This window comes from Leuresthes tenuis, unplaced genomic scaffold (genome assembly GCF_036924035.1).
Source record: "Leuresthes tenuis unplaced genomic scaffold, fLeuTen1.0.hap1 SCAF_18, whole genome shotgun sequence".
Taxonomy (NCBI): domain Eukaryota; kingdom Metazoa; phylum Chordata; class Actinopteri; order Atheriniformes; family Atherinopsidae; genus Leuresthes; species Leuresthes tenuis.
The window spans coordinates 8,481,519-8,505,308 of NW_027325372.1; the positions used below are offsets into that span (position 1 = coordinate 8,481,519).

Consider the following 23,790-nt stretch of genomic DNA (forward strand, 5'->3'; position numbering starts at 1 on the left):
TTCAAAGCAGTTCTTTGTCCACTATGACATCTGTAGTCTGACACAGCTAAAGATGCAACATTTGCTCAAAGACAAACAACAGCAGCTAAGAGCTAACACTGTTCCACAATCTTTTAATTTCCCCCAAGTGGCAGCTAAAAGCTACCACAGGTAAACAGCTTTGCTAAACTGTAAAAAGGGCCGATCCAGAGCAGATGCAGAACCATGAGACCTCCTCCCCTTCAACTTCCAGGTTATGTTATCTCACAGGATCACTTTGATCACTGATACAACTGCTTCATGCATTTCAAATGCTGCTACTTAATGTCTGAAATACGTTCACAAAAATATGACTTTGTGAAATAATGTATTTGCATTTAGCAAATAAACCCAAGACATTTTATTCTATTTGAGACGCCATAATGAGAAAATATCATCTTGTAAGCATCCGCAAAGTCAGTACTCATGGTTCTGATGAAAAATAGACTCAATAGGCACACATGAAGAGAAAAAACCTTGAAGTCAGCATGTTCAAACTCATGCCTGTGATATAAAATCACTCAATGTAATATTACAGCCAGTTAAAGGAGAGGGAAAAAAGCCATTTTCAAAAATTTATCAAATAATGTGGTAATAAAACATCTTACAGTTTATTTTATATATCTGCAATGAATAGTACTACATCCCCAGCTTCCTCCGTTCTGAAACTACAATGTGTGTACTATTTAGCTGGTTATCAGTGTTTCCTGGATGCTCAGTATTCATTTCAACCCCTTTCATTGAAAAATAAGCATTTAATGATGCTTTGGAAGACATAACAATGACTGCATTTAGCTCAGAGGGGCCAATTTTCTGAAAATTAATGGCTTTATAGAGCGGTGTGCTGGATTCTTCTCAAGCAGTGAAGAGGTCCTTAAACTGCTACTTATCAAATTAAAATCTTTTAAAAGCCACAATTAATCATTTTAAGGTAGTTTGCTTGAAAGAAAGCAATGACCTCTCTTTTTATCTCACTAAACATCATAACTAAATTATAAAGATCCTGTGCTGCTGGACAGGCAATGTGCTTCCATCATGGTGTCACTGACACTGTCCATCTGAATCCGAAGGGGAGGCACAACTTTTCAAAGTTAACAAACTATTTGACACAATGTAGATAAAACAGGGTGCATATTTTAAACAGTTTGCTTGGGCCTTTGTCCTCTTTAGTTAGCATTATTCCACAAATATTCCCTTTGGAAGTTGTATAACATATATAAGTATAACATACAAACACATTTAGGTTGAGATGGTTCAGTATTAGCTGTAACTATGTCACCGAGCAGACTAAGAGGATTAATTCCACTGTAGAGACTCGTGCAAAAGTGTCACTTTGTTATGACCCACTATAAATGTGTGGTGGCGTATTTAAAAGCCATTAGCCTCCTTCCCTCACTCTGCTCCAACCAGAGAGGAAACCAGAACCACACTAACATACAGACTCACCAGGTAAAAGAGACTTTCACAAATAAATCTTTCCATTAAACAGTTTTGAGAAGAATTCCAGGTATTTTATCTACATGGAAATGCCATCGAAATCCATCAATACACCTGTCAGCACACTCATAAGGAAATGCACATGGCTGTCCCTTAATTTACCCTGACTATGAACACATATCAGTGTGTCTGTGTCGCCATGACTGACCTCTGGTGGTATTGGTTCCAAGCCTGCACAGTTCTCGTTGCATTTGTCGTAGACGAGGCGCAGCTTGCGGAAGAGCACAGAAAGCATTCGTAAGTGCTCTTGGAGTTTTCCCAGCCGGTCCTGGTGGGTGTTGGGATGGTAAGTGACTCCATTAGGCAACTGCAATGAAGCACAGACAAAATGTGGTGTTGAGAAATGTCCAAGCTAATAAAAAGCAACACTTACTGCAGTCCAACTGCAGCCAAAAGGAGAAATCAATTTTGTTAATTGGTGATAGACTATTAGAACCCTTCCAATGATGCACGTAATACTGTATGCGCTGTCATGTACGCAGTCTAAAAGGGAAAAAAAGAAAAATCACTCACTTCTATTTAAAAGTGGACCAGACAGACAGGTCAAAAATATGTTTAACTTGTTTGTGATTATGCAGCTATATGGTAATCAGTCTAAATAATATCATAATATCAACCACCAAACAAACTCAGCAGCGTGAAAAGGCAAAGAACTTTCACTTCTGCTGAATGTTTGAGCTGAAGCTCATACTGGGGCATCGTAATTGGCTTTTAACTGCAGTGGGTGTTAAAGAGTAACAAGACATACTTTTATAGAGAGGATCGACAAGCCTCTGGGGCAGCAATGTCTGATTATAAACATCCTACAAAACATGAACAAGCCTGCCTGCAGGGCAAGTACAGCGAAGAAAGAGACAGTGAAGCCGAGAGGAGACAGAGAGAAAGGGAAAAAGAGTGGGAGTGAAGATACATGAAGAATTTTTATTAGTATAACAGCAACCTTGGATCTAAAGAAAACAAGTCACAGCAATGCTGCTTGTGCATTCTGTGTTTGGCTGTTATTTGAACAAAGTGCAGGAGAAGCGTCACAGAGAGTCAGACAGACGCACATGATAAACTCATGCTGACCTCGTTTTCACAGCGAGGCAAAAGCTGAGCTCCACGTGTTTCAGGGGAAACTGATCAAAAACAGACAATCTTTAAGGCTAAACTTATGATTAACATGTAAAAGAATAATATGAATATTTGAGATATATAAGTCTTGTGAAAACATTATTTGCCTGCATAAACATGCAGAGCGAAAAAAAAAGGTTGTTTGTAGTAGAGATGATGGCTGTTTTATCTACCGTAGCTCTTTCTTTGTTCTGACAACACAAAAAAAAAGCTCCATAAACCCTGAGAAAATCAAAAGGATGCAAAATCTCTGTCCACCCCGCTCTGGATTTTTCATAAACGGTGTGAAAAACAAACACAATCATGCGTGCTCATGTCATGCTAAAACTAAAGTTTGAACAATGCACAATAACAATTTCCTTTATTGTCTTCAATCGACTCCAAACCAAATAAACACATCTGCTTTTGTATCGCCATTAAAGTCTTAAATATGTCAGCTGAGTCTTTTAAAGACACAACAAAATCCCAATGTAACAATTATTTGAAAAGGCTGTAATGATTTAAGACAACTTTAGAATAATTTCCATTCCTCTGCAAAAAACAGCTGAACAAAACTAACCAAATATTTCCACTGCGATTCCCATGTGTTTTGCACCCCACTGTGCCCCATTCTTCAGTAACCGAGTAACTTATGATACTCAGCTCACAAGTTTTCAACTAAAGCAACTAACTTTGCTTTAGTTGTAAAGTCACAACATCACTATGAGTCCATTAAGTGGTTTTATTAACAGCAAAAAGGTGGTGGTCAAAGGCAGCCAAACCACTGACATTAAACTAAAAACAGGCATAAAATAAATGGAAAAAAACAATGAAATCGTTAGTCGTAGTGTTTGCATGACAATCCTAAAGCAAAACATCGTGAAAGTCATACTGTCAGCAGTGGAAAATGATTTCACTGCACTGATAATTTCAAACATTTATTCTGGAGGTCATGCAATTTAGCAGTAATGAGGATAATAATGGTCATTTTGAGACGATTAACGACTTAACATTCATCATGATAATAACAGACAGACAAAACAACAGCATGAAGGATGAATTTAATATCTTGCAGTGAAAAGCTGATAATGTAACGGTTTAAAATCAGTCACATTCACCTCTGTGTGGTCCTAATCCCAGTACACTGAACAATGGTGTTAATGGGGAGCGGTTTCTGTGGAAGCGCTGGGCAGACATGCATGAAGGTCTGCATGGGACACCGGATGATGTAAATATTTTCATTGCAAATCTTTAAACCATTTTTTGGAAGAAGGAGAAAAATCTGACTCAAATCTTCATCAAAACATGCATTTTCTGTACCTAGCTTAATGCTTCAGAGGAGTTTCTCTTCTATAGAGAAGAAGATAGTGACAGTCAAGATAGTGGAAGAGGAGAGGAATTATGCTGGAAACAGGGGGCAAATTAGCGGGTTTATACCAACAGTGAGAATCAAGTCACTCAGACAATCCTCATCCTAAAATCATCCCGATCCTTGGTCAAACTCAAACTTACTATTACAAATACAGTTGTGCTTTTCTTCTCTGAAAAGTCACGTTGCAATATAAATATATTTGGAACAACACAGCTGAAAACTTGCTTTGTCTTTTCAGCTATTTCTTTTTCAGTCTTATTTGAATCTCAAAGGCTCAAAATACAAGTCCCATCATATCTGTGAACTGTAACTCTCTAGTGTCCCGGCAGGATTTGAATATCTACTGGCTTTGCCCTTTGAGCTGTGCCGGTACAGAATTTGAAAAAAATCCCGGCTTGATCAGGCTTTTCCCCTGCTGCTCTCAGCCTCCCACAAATTTTGCTGGCACAGTCTTGTTTTGAAATCCCACAACAAAACATATCTTAAGAACCGTCTTCCTGATTGACATTCATTTTGTTATTTGCATAATACTCCTCTGTCATTTTAGCATCAGACCTGTCAATACCATCAACGCATATTCTTTGATTTTGGGGAATTTAGTTTTTGCTGATAAATTCTTTGGTCTTTTTAAAGATTTGTTTCACTCATCTTGTGTCATATTTCATACGGTTTTAAGTTGTGGGGCTATGGAAAACATATTCAAACCATATGTGAGAGGCATGTGGACTCGGAGACACAGCGAGACAGACCTGCATGTTCCTGAGAAGCTGAAAGATCTCCATGGTCCTGAGGACGATATCTTGGACCGTCTCCTGGCCGATGCGACACAGCGACGCCGTGTTGACATCTCGAGCTGCTTGGGCCTGCTGCTGTTGCTGCTGCGGTGGCGGCTGAGAGCCAAAAGGTGACACTAGTGGAGGGGTCGTCATTGAGGCAGCTGGTGAGGATGGCGGTGGAGCACATATAGGTTCTGATAGAGCTACTGGTCAGGCTGATCCACATCAGCACACCTTTACATGCCTTCATTGAGAGTGCAGAGAAGATGATAGAAAATGAAGATGAGAGGGAAGGAGGTTAATAAAGCTGGCAGTTAAAGGAAGTCTTCAAGATTTCTTGCTTAATCAATTCTTGCTATGTGGTAAATTAACCAACAATAGTCCCATCAAGCTGCATTTTGTGCGATATTGGCATATTGGCTTAGCATTTACCTCAGCTACAATAATATGGTTGATAAAATACATTTTTATCTGTCTAAAAGCTTAAAAGCTGTCACAAATTAGCTGGAATTTACCAGCTGACAGACTCGACACAAGTAAAGCCTGTGTGCTAACGTCATAATCTTTAAAATAGGTTACACATCTGTGTTTAAGGTTCGCTTAAACGTTCCCCTAGATCAGTAAATGTCGTCAGGTTTTATCCTGGACTTTATATAGCTCCCTCGGATGCATTCAGCCAAGTAACGGGTTAATTAGCTCACAGTTAAAAGTGGAGTTGCTCTCGTCTGAGCTAAGCAATCACACCACACGACACTTCACCTTTCTTTCCGTGTATTTATCTGTGTTTTCACTGTCCCAGTTCGACTCAAGGACTAATAACGCAAAAGTTCTTGATGTTTATTTAACGACAGATAAGGCGACGTGTACTGTTACCTGTGTGCTGGTAATTTATGTCGTTTGTTGACATGTCTAGCCCCCTACAAGCTGCTGGACTCTCAGCTGCTTCTGCAAGTATCGCGAGCATTCATCTTGACACCGTGACTATAGTAGTAAATGCTGGAATAGGGGCGCTGTGGATTTTTACCCATCTCCTTTGTGCGCACAGCTAAATTGTTGGGGCTAATCGCAGACTAAATGAAGGTAACAGCGCCGTTCTCTGACTTATTCTTATATTGCAGAAATATCATCATACATCCTACTTTATTAGCCCCAGATCAAGTGCCTACTCGTGACTGCTTCACGTCAGTCTATATTTCTGTCTACTCCGTATTAAGTTAAATCCCTCAGTGCATCCGTTTCGAATGGATTAATTTGTGAACTGTCCGAATTGAATTAAACTGAAATACAAAAGGGGTGTCGCAAATAACAGATTATACGCGGCTGCTTTTTCAGCATTTGCTCTGCCATGCAGTAAAATTATGACTCACAGACACTGGAAATAAGAGCTTTACTGAAAAGGGAAAGGCTTTTGCCTTAAAGCTTGAGTGGGGCTGAAAAGGTAGATTAGCGTGACATTATTTAATTCACACTATTAATTCAAATTCAAGGGTATGGGGTGCGTTTCAGTTTAATTTTCTCTGGAATGCATTTTGTATAATCATAACCTAAAGTATTTATTTATTTAATTTGTCTCTGAAACAGCAAAATGCAATAATGATAGTTCACTTGACTGCCCACAACTTTTTAATTGCAGAAAAATTGCTGGGTAACTTGGCAGAATGAACGAGCATTGCTCTTACAATCCCCATCTGCTTTACTGCCAGACTCACTGAGGCATTTGGAAATGCCGTTGTAATCACCCAACTTGTCTTCTTGGAGTACTTCATTGGCAGGAGGAAGTTGAGGTGTTGAGTTTGTGCTGGCAGGTAGTGGGATGAATGCTTTCAAACGAAAAGAAAGTATAGAATGTATATACTGTGTAATATATCTAGATATAGAAAAATCTATATTGGTCCTTAAGAGGTCTTAAAATCTGGTGAATGCAACCTCAGATTAACAGCATCAGATAACCAAATAAATAATTTTCCATAATACATACAAACACAATACATGCCAACATAATGACAAGCAGGAAAGAAAGCAGTAATGATGTCAGAGAAGCAACTGTTCCCATCAACATGAGAAGGGTTATAAGGCCATTTCCAAACAATTTGGAGTCTATCATTCTACAATGAGAAAGATAAAGACAAAGATAGTTGTCAATCTTGCCAGAGATGGATGTCTCAGCAAGTTCGTCCCACGGTAAGACGAAAAAAATCAAAGAGGTATCCATTTGTATGTTAAATGTTAAAGTTTGTGACGGTACAATTACAAAAACACTGAACAACTTTGACTTAATTAGAAGGGTTGCAAGAGAAAGCCTCTTCTCTCTAAAAAGAACATGGCAGCACAGCTTATGTGTTCAAAGTTACGTCTAAACAAACCACACAAGTTCTGGAACAATGTTCTTTGGGCAGATGAGACCAAAATTGAAATGTCTGGTCATATTGCACAGCAGCACATTTGGAGAAAACATCCATTTTCAGTTCCTGTTTCTTCCAATTCAGAGTTGTGGAGCTTATAGCAGCTACTACTGGGTGAAAGGCAGTGTACACTGGGGACAGGTCAGCAATCCATCACAGGGGCAACACAAAGATAAACAACCATGCACAAACGCACAAAATTCCCACGGTCAATTTAGAATATTACAGATACAGAAGAAGCCAGAGAACCAGAGAGATGCCACACTTGCACTGGGAGAACATGCATAGTCCACACAGGAAGGCCCCTGCTGCGATTCGTCAGGCAACAATGCACACAACAAATCAGTACAAACACCTCATACAAACTGTGAAGCACAGTGGTGGAGAGCTGACAATTTGGGCTTATTTTGTAGCCACAGGACCTGGGTACCTTGTACTCAATGTACATCTAGCATGAACTCTGTATACCAAAGTATTCTGGAGTCAAATGTGAGGCCATCTGTCTGACAGCGAAAGCTTGGTGGAAATTGGGTCATGCAACAGGACAATGATCCCAAACCCAGCAGCAAATGTACCACATGATGTCTAAAAAAGAAAACAATCAAGGTGTTGCAATGGTCCAGTCAAAGTCCAGACCTCGGCCTGATTGAAATGCTTTGGAGGGATCTTAAGAGAGCTATGCATAAACAAATGAGTGCCAACCTCAATGAACTGAAGCAAATAAATGTGCATCAAAATCCCCCCATAATGATGTGAGAGACAGAGTCATACAGATCAAGTTGCTGCTGCTGCTAAAGGTGATCATACAACCTCCTGAATCATGGGGTGTACTTAGTTTTTCACACACTGCTTCTGCAATTTGTCTTAGCTTTTTTATGATGACATCTTGTAATACTCCATGTGTTGTTGTTCATCTGAGACACCATTTTCCTTTTTTTGACCTTGTAAGAACCAGATGACTTTTTTTATATAGAAAGTAACACCTTAGAATTGAAAGAAGGGGTATTTTCTTTTTAACATGAGTGAAAAAATCTTTCAAACAACTGTTCGTGCATCAGCTGAAGAGCTTAGAAAATGTAAATGTGGTGTTTATGCGCATGCTCTTTATATACGTGTGTGTGTGTTACTGCTTAGAAGACCACTGTCTACAGGTCCTGAGCAATTTGGCAGCTCATCTATCATCGCTAATCAAAATGAATAGAGAAACAACAGAATGTATTGATCAACTAAAGGCAAGCTGATGAAAAATGTATTGATTTCTATGTGTTGATGAGATCAAACCTCACTGAGACAAAATTAACATCAAACACCTTCATTCATCACTTGGCAGTGCTTTCAGAAATCCTATCATGTTCGCATTTGCCCAATGTAGTGTTTGTTTCAACAGTCACATCTCATCACCTCTGTGTGCCTCACATAGCATCATCTACATCATGCAGTTACATGATGTAACTGAGGCTGCATGCAATAATGCACGGTCAGGCAGCACAGATGAGATTGATCACCACCTCGTAGAACTGAGTGGTATCACTGGTGCTGAAGGGACTGAACAAACCACAAGAGTGAGACGGTGAGACAGATGGCGGCGAACAGACGGAGAATAGCTATAGGGAAAAGGAGCTGGAGAGGGAATAAAAGGTAACAAAAACCTGAATGGGATACAGACTGGACACCCCTGTGAGGAAACACAAACCATGTAGTAATTATTAGCTTAGGGGGTGTCGGAAGTAAAAGGGATTATCTTCCCACCTAGTGCATTACTCGTGTTTTAATTGAATATGCACTGATCTGGTTCCTCCAGGGATACGTTGAGATGGAGAGAGACGGGAGCACAATGGTTTACTCATTCAGCTGCTCACAGCATATTCTCCGACGAAGAATGAGATTAGTGGTACAGCTGAAGGTTTAATGATCAGGCGGCAGCAGGCCGATGGAAGTCAAGATGGTGCTCTCTGTTTAAGTGCATTTACTTAGAATTTTAGAAGTGATATAATCTGTAATGATAATCTAATTAGTGTTTACATCCCCTCATATCCCTGATTTTCCATGAGGTGAAGTCAGGTAACATCAAGCTTAATAGGACAATAGTATTCAAAGTTGGGCTTTTTTTAAATATTAGCAGCCAGATACAAAACATGTTGTTACAGAACCTCATTAAATTAAACAATGATTTTGATTGATCAAAGATAACTGGGTGACAGCTGAAACATTTTCTTATTGCCTTTCAGTAAGAGTACTGCAGGTAAAACTATATGGACACATCACTAAAATGTGTTATGGGATGTTATATTTTATAATGTGTTTGACTTATATTCAAAGTATTTGAATAAGACATATTTTGCAAGGATTTTTCCAACTGTAAGATAAAATGATGAAAGAAAAATAAATTGAGATGTTTCAAGGCTTTCCAGGTTCCAAAAACTCTTAAAGTGTTTTTTTGTGGTGCCCCGTCACATTACAGATCCATTTCAATATTTGTGACACTTATGTAATGATGAAGATAAGCCCACATGCTAATGTCAAAGCTCATGCCAAATATTTCTGTTAAGAATAGAAGTGCTATTGATTTCCTATACATTTTAGGCCAACTCACTCCTCTTTTCCCAGAGTTTCCTTTTATTTTCTCTTCTAATTAAATGTCATCTAAATCTGTTAAATGTGTCATTAAATGGTTTTAATGACCCAAAGACTAATCAGCAAGCAGGCTAAAACATACAGAGTTCTTCAACTGGCTGACCAACCGCAGATATAAAAGGGCTAAAAATCCTTGTGGCAGCAGATGCAGGTTCAAGTCTGAAACTGTGGGCCTTTGATGCATGTCATCTTTGGCTACTTTTCTGAGTCTCTTCACTTTCACCCCAAAAAAACATTGAAAATATGTTTCAAAAGATGTAAATAATACTAAATGCATTTGTCAATTCTTCAAAGTCGAAAACTAAAGTTTTAAATTTTTTAAATGTTGAAACCAGGCTAGGTTTACATCTGGAGCTTTTCCAACAGTCTTTCGAGAGCTCACACACATACTGGGAGCTTTTTGGCTACTTCCCCTTATTCTGCACTTGAAGCCATCTTCGTTGGGTGTACATGAATTACACTTGACAACACCGCCATCCAACAACCCCCCTGCCTACCTCCTTATGAGGATTTTGAAGCTTCATAAAAGAAACCTTTAAGAATGATGTCTGCTCTGATGTGGAAGTGATAAGAGTTGTGCTTTTCTACCACTGCTTGTAACCATTATGGGTTGTATTCAAGGGTCTGAACAAAATATCTATAAATTGGAGCACTTGTGCTTTAACGTGTCTGCTCTTTAACTCTGGAATTCATCAATCTGGACTTCAATCCATGTTTTATGTTATAGAATTGAAGTCTTAGATATTGTGCTACACTGTAGTAAATAGTAAAACAGAAAAACTCTTCAGACTGTGAACAGCGACTTAGCTGGCACCAGCAGGCTGAGTGTCCATTGTTATTTATGAGGTCCTTGACTGTGCCAGCGGAGCTCAGGACACCTGCAGCAACTCTCGCTGCTGGATGCAGGAGGTCAAACTCAAACCAGCTGTAAATATGTCTGTGTCGACAGAATGTCAAATTCTACCCCAAAGACTATGTAAGTATATTGAGAAATAAAAGACAAAAGATCTGTTTTTGAGCTCTGTTGCCCAGCAACAGACTTATCCTGGCAGTGAGTGATTAAAGGTTATACGGTGGCCAAATCAAATTCATTTTTAATCAAAAAAGAATATTTTATTGAATGATTCTCTGCAGCTTCTACCTCTTCAAAGTCAGAGTGATTTTATCCTGGTACCACATGGTACACTCCATATGCAGCACTTCTCAGATTTCTGGTGTAGATGCCCATGAATAATTTGATCAATTGCTCTATATTTAAACAACCAAACTGTCTGCAAGTGGGGGTCTGTAGTATCCTCAGTGTCAAAGGTTAACACATTAGGTTTATGCTCAAACAGTTGTTTAGCACCACAGATAGAGTTTGAATGGATATACACACCGATCAGCCACAACATCAAAACAGCCTGCATCATGTTGCATAGGCCTCATGCTGCTAAAATAGCTCTGATCCCTCAGGCCATGAATATCAGACCTCTGAGGCTGTTCCGGAACGTTTGAAGTGGATTTTTAAAGGCATGAAGGCTGCAGAGTTGAGTCCAGTTGGATCAGGCTTGTTTCTACGCCTCCAGAGGATACTGGATTGGTTTAGGATGTGAAACGTTTGGAGGCTGGATCAACGTCTCCAGATTTTTTCTGTTTCTCAAGCTGTAACTAAGCAGAGCGGAGCGGTGAGAAATGTCCCATTGGTGGAAGCTGTCACTGTGAGGTGTGGGTCCACAGCAATGTTTGGCTGGTTGATACAAGTCAAAGAGACATTTACACGAATGCCAGAACCCACAAAATATTAACAGAACTCTGCATTGTAACAAGATCCGTGTTATTTATTTATAGGTCAGTGGTTTAAATGTTGTGGCTGATGAATGTATAAATATAGAGACACTCAAAACACCAATTAATTCAAACAAAAAATAAAATTACAGTACATTATAAAGGACACTTGAATTTGAATTATACAGCACTTAAAATAAAAAACTAATAAAAACTGCACTCAGGATAAAACCTCCCATAAGTGGATAATTAGATTTTCCCCAAAGGTCAATCACATCCTGTGCAACCCTCATTATTTAAATATCAACATTTTTATAACTCCGCACAAGAGGAACTTAAAACACAGTAATGCAAATTTCTCATTAATGTCACAGTGAAAGAAAGCCCTCTGCATCCCACTACTATAACCAGCTGCAACAAAGGCTAACACTTGTCATTTTTCTGAAAGGATCGGTGAGAAATCCTCACAGGTTCCTACTTCTTGGGGTTTTCACACAGTGTACATTCAGGCTTCAGGTCGGCCTGATTCTCCATTTGAATGGTAATAGAATGGAAGTTGTGGGAGGAGAAACAAGCCTGTGTCATTTCTCTTAGAACAGTCTGAGCATCAGCTGAATCATCTGTGGAGGAGAGAGAGACGACAAAGGAAATGGCAGCAATAGAAAGTGTTAGTCATCTTTGTGCTTGCACTGTATGAGCTTTCAAAACTGTATCAACGTTCCAACTTTTTGCAAAAATAAAAAATAGTCCAGAGACTGAACATGATATACAAGATGTTAAAAAGGTCAGACCAAGGTTTTACCAAAGGCAAAATATCCCACTGAAGAACAGACATGACTAGAAGTCGTGTTTTGATATTGTGTTTATGCTTCAGCTCGGATGTTGACCCGTTTCAGACCGTACTTTAAAACATAATTACATATTTTAGGATGAGAATTTATTCGGTTCTGAAGTGGTTGTGATTAGACAGTAATTTAACATCTAATCTACATACAAAGACAGGCACTACTCAGAACTAATTTCAATACAGAATGCATGTTTATGTAATTCATGTCTGGAATTACATTTAAGTCAAAACAAATTAATAATGTATTACATGAGGATTGAAGTATGACTTGCATAAAAAAAATCAATTTGAAATAACACTGAACCAAAGTTAAGTCAAAACTAACTAAGCTTACACTCTTAAGCTGCAAATAAGCTTCAATATAAATCTATTAAGACATTTTAAATGTTACGTTACTCAGAGGGATGGAAAATTGTAAGGCTTCTTGTTCAACTTCATAAAATTAGATTTGGCATAACTTTCAGAAAACTACACTTTATATCATCTACCTGCTTTGCTTTATTTGTGCAACCAACAGGTTGACGGCCACAGGGTAAAATTGTAAAGCAAAGTAGAGTGGTCGTGGTAGTATCTTGTCCTGCTTTTGAAGTACACTGGTGACCTTCACCACCCCATCCTTTCACGTTCTTTTACTTGATAACAAAGAATTAAACAGTACAGTGCAGCCACTCAGCCGTACTGTGGCCTAGTGGCCACCTTTTGTATTGCAACAAAAATCCCTCAGTATTGGCAGGACATCTACGGCTGGACCTGGGTTTTTTAATCCACAAAGATTTAGAATTTCAAAACTTTCCTGCTGAACAGAAACGTCAGCTAGGCTTGTGTCAGGTCACCCTCACGTAAGCTGCTAGCAGAGCGGGAATGGATGGGTCAGGCCAGCAAGGGAAACAACACGACAGCAATAGGTTGCACAGATGTGGGAGCTAGAAAACTTTAGTTTATGCACCAGAAAAATAACTTAATCCAAAGCCGTTGGCAGCATCTAAAAAATTATAAATAAAAGTGGATTTGGATACAGTGTATATCGTGTTCTTAAAAAGAAAATAAAGAAGAGATTTATTCAAGTTAACCTTCATTCATTTGCAAAGCACTTTTGTATTATCTTCTGTATAAAACTCAAAAATACATGTATGCTGGATCTGAACTGTTCAGACTCATCTATAGAGCAAGTTTATAAGTGGGGCTAATTTGAGTGTCATAAGAGGAGGTTTTTAATTGTAGCAGGGCACTTTCCCTCACCTATGGCTACGTGTGCAGAGAGCACAGCTTGGTTCATGGTGAGGGCCCAGATGTGAAGATTGTGGACAGCTGTAACTCCCTTCACTGCTAACAAACGGTCTCGCACCTCACTGTACTTCACCCCCGACGGAGTGCCTAGATGAGAGAGGAACACAAAATAGGTGTAAGTCTTATGTCCTCAGTTTAGTAAAAACTAAATGCTGGCTCAGAGCTCACCCTCCATAAGGACGAGAAGGATGTCTCTCATGATGGCGAAGGTGGTGCATAAAACCAGTATGGAGAACAGGAAGGTGCAGATGGGGTCAGCTATCTTATACTCTGGCTGGAAGAAAATCACAATGCAGAAAATAAGTGTTACAAAACATGCTTAACATCTAAAATACAACTGGTCAGAACAGTTTTTTAAGTTAATCAAAGCTTGGTATCTTAGCAGAGAAATCTACACTGGTTACTGAGAAGAAAGGGACAAACTGCACCTCATTAAAGAACACAGGACAAAGATGAGTAATTGGTTCTTGCATAAGAGAAGCTCATGATTTGGCAGTAATGAGTGCCTAGGGAAAAGATCTGCAGCACACTGAAAGTATTGAGGATTCATGCCGACAGACAATAAGCAACAGAGCAGCATCGTTCCAGCTGAACACAATGAGTGTCTGTCAGACTGAACTGGGAATGTGTTTAATGAGAATATGAAGCGCTGGAAGCTAAAAATAATTCACTACTTATTATCATTATTAAATGAGAACAACTGCAAGCTGCACCTTCTTCAAATATATTTTGAAAATACATATTGATGAAAATTAAACTAGCCAGTGGTGGTATTCTCTAATATTCTTTGAAGATGGGTGCAGGACTGACAACCTGCAGCTTCCTATTCATACTCAAAAAATACAAATGAATATTTTATTATTTTCCGATTTGCCCTATTCTGAAAAAATATAACCACAACCGGCAACGATCAAAGTCAAAGCAGAAATGAGCATTTTCTGAGACACAGAAACATACCACATACGCATAAACTACAACCACACACTTTTCCACGAGTTGAAATAAATTCTCTCACAGATTATTTTCAGTTTAAATCAAATCTTCTGGTCAAAAATGTTTTGCACATTTTGAAAATTACAGACAGTTTTCTAAATTGCCCATAGATGATGCATACAGATGCACTCCGACCCACACACACAGGCTTAAAGACTCTCCAGACAGAACAAAGTGTCACAACAAAATGCAGAATAGTCTAAAATCCTTTCGTGCAAATGCACACGAAAGTGAGTCCTTTGAGGAACACAGCGTCACCTTTTTTAGTGAAATAATACAGTCACAAAGGGACTATGTGGTTAGATATGAGCTGCAAGCTGAACAACAGCCTTTTTTGTACTTTATTTTAAGAAGTCATTTCTGGATTCAGCAGCTGTTTTGTTACCTTTTTATATATCAAATAATTTAAGGATGGTCAGTAAAAGCTACAAGGTTATCATCGCTTGTATTAAAACTCACGCCATGACAATATCTCGATTCGAAATATGGAGCCGATATCGATTTTGATATATAGATATATAGATATATTTAGATTTACAATCTAATTATCAAATGTGAATATTTAGATTTATTGGCTGCTGAGTCCTGTTCAAACTTTCCTTGAGAGAAAATTGTGCTGAAGTTTCTGCTCTGTGACTGACCTTATATCAATATTCTAACTGCTCCCATCCACCGTCATTTTATTTAACGCAAAGCTGCGTGTTTGTTAGCTTGATATAAGGGGTCATCAGAGCAGGGGTGTGCTTCTATAATTTCAGGAATCTCTTAAAGACTCGTCTATTCAGAGAACGATTGCTGTACTAACACCTCCAGCATCCCTAACCTGCACTTATTTGCCCTTTTCCTACATATATGCAGTTATTTGTATACATTTATATTGATTTGACATTCAATGCAGAGCCCTGGGGCTCTTACTGCACTGAAGTAATATGAAGTAACTGTAACTTATATGAATTCTTATAGCAAAACTAAAACTGTAACTCTCGAAGGATTCAAGAGTTTTGTGTGGCGCAGCTTCTCTGCTGACAAACCGCAGTAACGGTGCAGAGTAGATGTCCTCAGGTGAGATAAACAACAAGTTTCCTCAAGTTGATAACAAGTAAGCTGTTACTATGGTGCAATTAAAACCTAAAGAGTAAGACAATGAAAAAGTGATATTTTCAGCTGCTTTCATCCATTTCTGCTCTATTTCACACTTCTGCTCACTTGGTACACCAACTGCTATGAAGATATGACATGTTGTTATCAGATAACTGTGAAAAACTATCATATTGTAGCCTCAGAGCCATAATCTGGTCCTCAAGGCACCCCGTCCTGCATGTTTTCCATGTTTCCCTGCTCCAGCACACCTGATTCAAATGAATGGGAAGAAGGCTGAGGACGACCCATTCATTTGAGTCTGGTGTGCTGGAGCAGGGAAACATGGAAAACATGCAGGGCGGGGTGCCTTGAGGACCAGGATTGAGAAACACTGATCTACGTACTTTGAGCACTTTCCAATCTTCTGCGCTAATTGTTGATCTCTCCTCGTTTCTAGCACATTAACAAAAAAGTGACCAATGCGTGAAAGACTTCACTTCTTAGACTGGTTTATTAAGTGCGTTGTGTGGAAAAAGTCTTACACGATAGTTTGTGCACATTTATGAAAAAAATACCCATTTTGATTAATTGGCCTGCATAACTGAAACTGATAAATGGATACTTCTTTCAACCTCTCGGCAAAGAACGATAAAATGAGACAAATGGAAAAAAACAGGATTCCAATATTTTCCCTTTGCTTTTAATTTACTTTTTTTTAAATACTCATTATTACCAAAAAGCCCAAAAAGGCTTTTGACTAACTAATCATTTTTATTATCCATTTCTGTTGTTTTTATTACTCAAATTATGTGGGCAGACAAGATATATTAAGCCCTGGAGGTAAGTTCGCAAAATGGGGGGCACCCCATGTTTTGTCACTGTTCTCATTAGTCACTTTGAGGAATTAAATAAAAAATCTGATTTAAATACAGCTCATGTTTCCCACATATTCATTTCCACAACACACTGGAGGGCATGTTAATATTAAAGGTTTAACGTCTACAAGATTTGTGAACGTTCAAGCCTCACTGTATGAATACTGAAATGTGATACTCGTGCACCAAGTTCTGCTTCTGTTACCAAAGTTCCGTCATCCATTACCTGCCCTCATGGATTCACATTTATCAGATTTCTCACAGACATGTTACCTTAAAGAAGATAATGATGGCGCTGACGAGCACACTGATGCTCTGGAGAAGGTCTCCCATCACATGCACAAACGCTGCTCGCACACTGGCGTTGGCCTGCTGAGTTTTCCCACCTGACATCATTAAAAAAAGATATATTTCATAAGTGATCATGTTAGTGATTATATTTTAGAGGAAAGTAAAGCAGCCAAATAATGATAGTGTACATGGAACATACCGTGATTTGCCTGATTTTGCTCCAAGTCTATACACTCATCATTGGAGGGGATACTGTTTGACAGCTTTTCTTTCCCGGTCTTGTGACCATGACTGTGTCCGTGGCCGTGAGAGCTGAGCCCACCGTGACTGTGGCCGTGGCCTGACTGGTGAAGGGTGACAGCCATGCTGATGAGAGAGGAACAATTTCTTTAAGCTTTGCACTAATCATACTTGAGAAGAGTTTGAGAAACTTGTACAGCTCTGCAAGAAGTACTGCCCTCCTGGGTGTAAAGGCTTAAATGAAATCATAAATATTCAAAAGGTGCACTGATAAAATCTGTATAAATGATAGGAGTGTGAATTTTACTCACACGATATTAGCAACCACTGCACAACCAGAAGTAATAAGCATGATATTTCCCTCAATAGTGTAGTCATCACTGACAAGGCGCTCCACAGCCAGATAAACCAACACTCCTGTCACCAGCCAGATGGTAAAAATCGACAGCAGCGCACCCAGGATCTCTGAATGGGTGAGAAACAAATCAGGAGCTGCCATCAACAGAATGTTTTGGGCTGTTTTGGATCAAAATAATAACTGTGAGCTTCAATGTGGAGTCAAATACTCCAGGTCAAGTGAGGATGACACCCCCCCCTCCGTGTATCAAATGTGACACAACAGTCAAAACGTGACAACTTGATGAAATGCTGTGACACCGTGTTACTTTATGGAGCCATTTTCCTGTTAAGTAGCATGAAAAACTGGAAATTGTGTCTATGGACATTAAATAAATGACTTTTTCAAATTTTTGCCGTGAGACTGTGGCACATGTGCTTTTCTGTTTTTTTAACGAAGATTTTACGAATGATTTGGTAAAACTTGTGTCAAATATGTTAGCTCAACCGACAGATCAGTTTGGTTCTCATTCATTAACAGAATTACAGGTATTTTCTGCTAAAAGATTGGGTCCCAATGAGATTGGGTCACTAGTCAGCACCTACAATCAGAAATGTAATGACAGCAAACTCATCTTTAAAACATGGATATCTGCTGAATTCCAGTAGAAACTCAAATGCTCTGCTGAGTAATAGACAAACTGGATGCCTTAGCTTGCTATTAGTATTGCTTCTATCATGACTTATGCAAACAAGAACATAACTAAGAATTTTTCACGGAAGGGCTACAGTTCAGTCTGTTTAGAGTTGAGCTGAATCTCAACACCTTTCTGATGTCAGACAGTAGCATCTGTGTTGCCAATGTAACACCAGAAATAAGAATTTCTACGTAAAGTAAAATAAGAAGCAATATCTCAATAACATCTGCAGGGGAAGGAGCCCTGTACCTGCAGCCATGTGTCTGCAGGATGTAATTCCTCACTGAAAAACCTTGCTCCTTTGAGTATAATGTTTCTCATAAAAATGTTTCTGCCATGTCGCTCAAAGTAAAGTTGCAAAAAATAACACAATCTGGTATTTTCTGTCCAACATAAATGACATATTATGCAATGATTTACAAATTTAGATATTATGGAGGCAACTTATCATGTCTTGAAACTGGGATTTATTAAGCTTATTTCATTGTTTGCATATACAGCACACATCTTGCACTGTGTTACAAAAGCAGAAATGTTTCTTGGTATATTTTATATTTATGCTGTTCAACAGTTCAGATCCTGCACAAATGCATTAAATGGACACACGTTGAACTTAATTAATGGTGTTACTGATGTAATTGTGAGATATTTGACTATTCCTTATTTTATAAATAATGAATATTTGCAGTATTACAATTAAGTATACTGGTGAACTGATTTTCCAATCCATACATCCATCCATTTTCTATACCCGCTTAATCCAACTGTAGGGTCACGGGGGGGGGGGGCTGGAGCCTATCCCAGCCGTCATTGGGCGAGAGGCGGGGTACACCCTGGACAGGTCGCCAGTCCATCGCAGGGCCACACAGAGACAAACGAGACAAACAACCACACACACGCTCACACTCACTTCTCGGGATAATTTAGAGACACCAATTAACTGCATGCTTGATGGATGTGCAAACAGAAAGTCCCCAGCCGGTAATTAAACCTTGATCTCTCTTACTGTGAGGCGGCGGCACTGACCACCACATCACCGTGCTGCCCTAATTTTCCAATCGTTGCATTATATTTCTATTCTACATTTGACTTGTGTCCCAACTTTTTGGCAACTGTGTTTGAAAATGAAACATGAAAAAGTTCCTGATGAACATCCTATGATGCTGTACCTGCACGGTGCCAGCCAAAGCTGAGTTTCTGTGTGGCAGGTTTGGAGGAGAGCCAAAGGGAAAACAAGCTTATGATGAAGCTAGCTAAGTCTGTCAGTAGGTGAGCAGCGTCCGTCATCACGGCGAGGCTTCCAGCCAAATAACCACCTGCAGAGAGAAGTCAGAACAGTCATTTGAACTGAATTCCTAAAATCCAAAAGTCATTCGATACGATCAGAGCTGCTGCAGATTTCTGCCACCATGATGCAGACCGTCTAGAATCAATCATATTTATATGATGAAATCCAATTCTGGAGTTAAATAACTACGAAAATCATTGCTGAAACAACAGCGTCCAAAAAGAAACACAGACAACTGAACAAAGGGAAAGGGAAGATTATAAAGAAAGTCAGATGAGAAAATGAAAGTAGACCCAGAGAATAAAAGTTCAGCTATGAGAAGGAAAGAGGTCAACTAGAGGAGAAACATGAGCAGATTAAAAAATATATATAATACAGAGCAACATCTAATCTGGTCTCAAAGGACTGAAGATGCATCAGATTTGCACTGGAACAATAATGCAAAGTGCCTGAGTATGAAATTGTTAAAAACAAGCAAACAAGAGGACTCGCGATCAAAGAAGAAAGAACTGAGAAAAACAACAGTGTGACTCACCAATGATCTCACCGACCATGAAAATCAGGCAGATGACAGAAACCACATACAGCCTCCTCCTGGCAACTTTCTTCTCCGTCTCTCGGTCCTCCTGTGCATGGCTGTTGTCATGGCAATGCTTGATGCCCCTGTTGCTATCTTTCTGCAATTCTCCATGATTTGGCACACTGTAGAAATACGAAGCAGAGTTTGTGCAGCAAACTTTCAGATTACGGTGTGAAAATAAATCAGCACGGACCTAAAAACAGAAAATTCACAGATCCTTGAACAGGTCGGACTTTTCCATTTTCGGCTTTGGAAATTAGTGCTATCATCAAGTTTAATGGCTATAAAAGGAGTTCATCGCGGTTATTTGGGTAAAGCTGTTCATGACAACCCTTTACGCTGCGTCTACATTTTCAATTAATCTGCTGACAGAAGATTTAAAGTAAGAAAATATGTAGACTTTCATCTTGTTTAAAAATGGAAAAACTTACAAGAATAACATTTCAAAGTTGCGTTGACTAGTTTTATTCAAAGCTGACAAAGACTATAAACTAGAAATAATTATATTCTGTAGTTTGTTGAACTAAACTTAAAAAAACAACATGATAACTGGGTAACGTAACGCCAACTGCTTTGTTCCTAAAAAATTAAATTTCTGTGTGGAGTTTGCATGTTCTCCCCGTGTATGTGTGGGTTCTCTCTGGGTTCTCCAGCTTCCTCCCACCGTCCAAAAACATGCAAGTTAGGTTAATTAGTAACTCTAAAATTGTCCTTAGGAGTGAGTGTGAGCATGTGGTTGTTTGTCTTGTGTGGCCCTGTGATTGACTGGGGACCTGTCCAGGGATAGAATCCAGTCCCCCGTGACTCGACCGACGGATTAAGCGGGTATAGAAAATGGATGGATGGAAGTTTACACATTATGCTAATGTTATGGACATGAATCGCTGCTGTGGAAAGACGTGTTCACTAACAGCAGGCTCATCTCTTTTCTCTGATTTCAGCCTCGTCACTCCTCTGTCATCCAGCTTATGACCCGGAACTATTTGCGGAATAACCACAAGTTTGGCAGTTCAATTCCCACTCAAAAAGATTGGTGAACTGACAGCTGGAGGGGTGGCATGGCCAAGGTTCCCTTGAGCAAGGCACCATACCCCCATGCTCCCTGGGACCTCCAGTGTATGGCATATGCCATGAGTGTATGAAGCCTGTGCGTGTCTGTGTCCAACAGGTGGCAACCTGGATGGGTTAAATGTGGAGGAGATGTTTTGTGTGATTTCCTGTACATGACAATAAATCCCATCTTAATCTTAGTTACTGAGTAGTAACAAAAAAGTGTCAAATTTTGGGGTTTAAGGAAGCAAATTATGACAGACCCCTGAGTGGTCAAAGTGAAAAACAACTTCTTCATACCCAGATTTACGTTTACAAAACTTCAATCTCAAATTACAGAATATGCGTCATTGGACATCAATTTGATTGGTTCGCTCTTCAAGCTCTTAAACCCACCTACAATAACTGAAGAGGCCTAAGATGTAACAGAAATTTATGAGGAAAGGGACAAAAACATGGTGCTGAGCCTCATGCTGATTTGAAGATTAGGTAAAGAAGAAATGTAGGTAGGAAACTGCAAATCATGTAAAATCATAATACAACTCGGGACACTTTTATGGCTGATTTTCAGTGTGACAGCAGCATTTAAAGTCAAACTTTAATCTTCAAAGTGCCTCCCTCTCGTATAGAATTTGTAGAAATCGTTTAAATTTTCAGCAAAATCAAAGTTAAGTTATTCTTTTTGATGAATTATAACAAGGTATTATTCAGGTTCCTATTAGCTCCACTATCAGCGGTGTAAAGCAGACTTGGCAGCAGATCAAAACCAAGCAAGAAAACCTTTTTCATGCATTTTCTCCCAAACAACTACATGGATTTACTAAACAGCCCAACTTTCCATCAGAAACGACCATTTTTACTTCTTTAGACTACACAGTTTGAGATTTTTTGACCCACTTCTTTTAAAAAAAACTTTCCTTTATAAACTGTTAATAATTCTCAGTTAACCATAGGGAACCTTAAGCAGAAATTCATTTGAATATAACCATCAATTATGAGCTCATGATTGAGTGAAATTGTCGTAACCCACGCGCCCCCACCCATCGGAAATGACCGATTAATCACACGTTAAACCTGCCACAGCAGCAGAATGAAGTGCACGTTTGCGCACAGCTAATCCCATCAGACCCTGGACCAGTCCCGTGTGGAAAACCCAGAAGGTCACATAGGACCGAGAGCACAACATAACTGAAAGGAAATTCATTACTTTTTTTATTTTTTCATTTGTGGAATTACAAACTGCCTTATTATAGGGCACGTGCGCCAGAACTCACCGAAAACTTTCAAATTCATTCACCTATAAATTATTTTGAGTATGTAAGGAAATATGAGAACGGTATGAATGTGCCCCAGTTCCAATTTTATGTAGACTTTTTAAAACACAAACTGGATGGATAAAACTTTACCTTCCCGGCGTGGTGTAGGAGTTCTTCGTTTCTGTCATCAGGTGAACTGTCTCTGGATTCTTGTTTTTGAACATGACTGATGTCTTCAGGAATGTCAGAAATACAGAAATTTTAAAGAAACTTTTAAAAAATCAAACTACAGCAAGACTATGCTAGAATTCTAATAGACGATAACAAATAAATATATTGTTTCTTGACATTTAAATTGCGCCCTCGTTGTAGTTTACTCTTCTTTAGGCTTAGTTGTCTCCGCTCGTGAAGTCGCTGAGTTTTCTTTCCAACAAATCGGGGTGCAAACAGCTAAATATCTGCGGCAGCAGCCTTGTGACTAAAACTGTCCGCACCGTGTGCAAATACAAAGCCGTCTGAAGTGCATCGGGCCGGAGAGATGACAAGAGGTGAAGGCGCATGGATTGAAAACATGAAGATGGAGAAAGTGCAAAGTTGCAAGGCAAATGTTGCGGCAGAAAAACGAGGACGGAGGGACTTGGTGTGTCCATAAAGAGAACCATTCTTCTGAACATTGATTTTTGGATAATTTGTTAATTGGGGCAATGAGGGGCACTTTGCTACAACACCAGCCTGAGACTCCAGACCCGCCCACCGCCTTTGACCAGCCGGCACTGCGCGATTACACAATCAGTTGGAGGTGCCGTGCGCTCATTCCTCGTGTAAAATCACATGGTAATTTATTTGTGAATCCATCCGGACGGGGATCAATTTGAATCCTCTTCATCTTTAGTGAATCAACCACTGCTGCCAACAGAAACCTCTGAAACGCCGAAAATCGTAGATGGTTAAACTTAGTCAAGTTTATCACCTCGTGGACTTTTTTTCAATCGTGTCTTGAAATAGCAGCTTCGTTTGACACTCATAGGAAATAAGAACACGTTTGGGCTACTATTATTAATAAATCAGTTGTGAACTCGGTGGATTTGAATTCCTCCCTGAAAAGAAAACAGAAGAAGCATCAATAAGTGGGCATGTTGAGCAGGCAGTGTTGTGTAGTTCCACGTTATACCACAAGGTGGCGCCTGTGAGCCATCTAATAAGCATGTCCGGCCCCTCTCGTTTTTTATGTGGACAAATTAAGAGAAACATCTGAATATATTAGCGGAGGAAAACAATTAAACCATGTGCTGCCACATCAGGATGGCAAAAAACACTTGTTGATTGAGATTGGTCACACAGACTGTTCGACTCACTGTCTAAAATTAATAGGAGCAATGACTAAAGGGACATTGCATTTAAATACTTGTGG

General features: G+C 39.3%; 3 protein-coding genes across 4 annotated transcripts in view; all 3 read right to left on the reverse strand.

The window, feature by feature from the left end:
- Positions 1-5,701, reverse strand: part of med30 (mediator complex subunit 30) — a 37,198-nt gene extending 31,497 nt beyond the window's left edge. The window contains exons 1-3 of one of the 2 annotated variants that reach the window (XM_072370616.1): positions 5,629-5,701; positions 4,729-4,999; positions 1,664-1,822 (exon numbers count right to left, since the gene is read on the reverse strand). In XM_072370616.1, the coding sequence (XP_072226717.1) occupies positions 1,664-1,822; positions 4,729-4,908 (339 nt within the window). In that variant the 5' untranslated portion in view covers positions 4,909-4,999; positions 5,629-5,701. The other variant, XM_072370617.1, reaches the window with a different exon arrangement.
- The window catches only part of slc44a4 (solute carrier family 44 member 4), a 132,637-nt gene that overhangs the window by 55,223 nt on the left and 53,624 nt on the right, over positions 1-23,790 (reverse strand). The gene's annotated exons all lie outside the window — the stretch shown is intronic.
- On the reverse strand, positions 11,874-22,603 carry slc30a8 (solute carrier family 30 member 8). Its single transcript, XM_072370342.1, has 9 exons — positions 22,530-22,603; positions 20,029-20,195; positions 19,375-19,521; positions 17,483-17,636; positions 17,131-17,297; positions 16,914-17,026; positions 13,861-13,966; positions 13,645-13,779; positions 11,874-12,178 (listed from the first exon to the last, which is right to left on the reverse strand). The coding sequence occupies exons 1-9, from the start codon at positions 22,601-22,603 to the stop codon at positions 12,033-12,035; spliced, it is 1,209 nt and encodes a 402-aa protein (XP_072226443.1). The 3' UTR covers positions 11,874-12,032.

Bases quoted from the DNA above. Each gene is read 5' to 3' on its own strand.
- slc30a8 (XM_072370342.1), bottom strand. From the start codon at position 22,603: ATGTTCAAAAACAAGAATCCAGAGACAGTTCACCTGATGACAGAAACG. The intron at 19,522-20,028 runs GTGAGTCACACT...TTCTCTCTGCAG, and splicing joins CATGGTCGGTGAGATCATTG to GTGGTTATTTGGCTGGAAGC. The intron at 13,780-13,860 runs GTGAGCTCTGAG...TCTCTCATCTAG, and splicing joins CCTTCTCGTCCTTATGGAGG to GCACTCCGTCGGGGGTGAAG.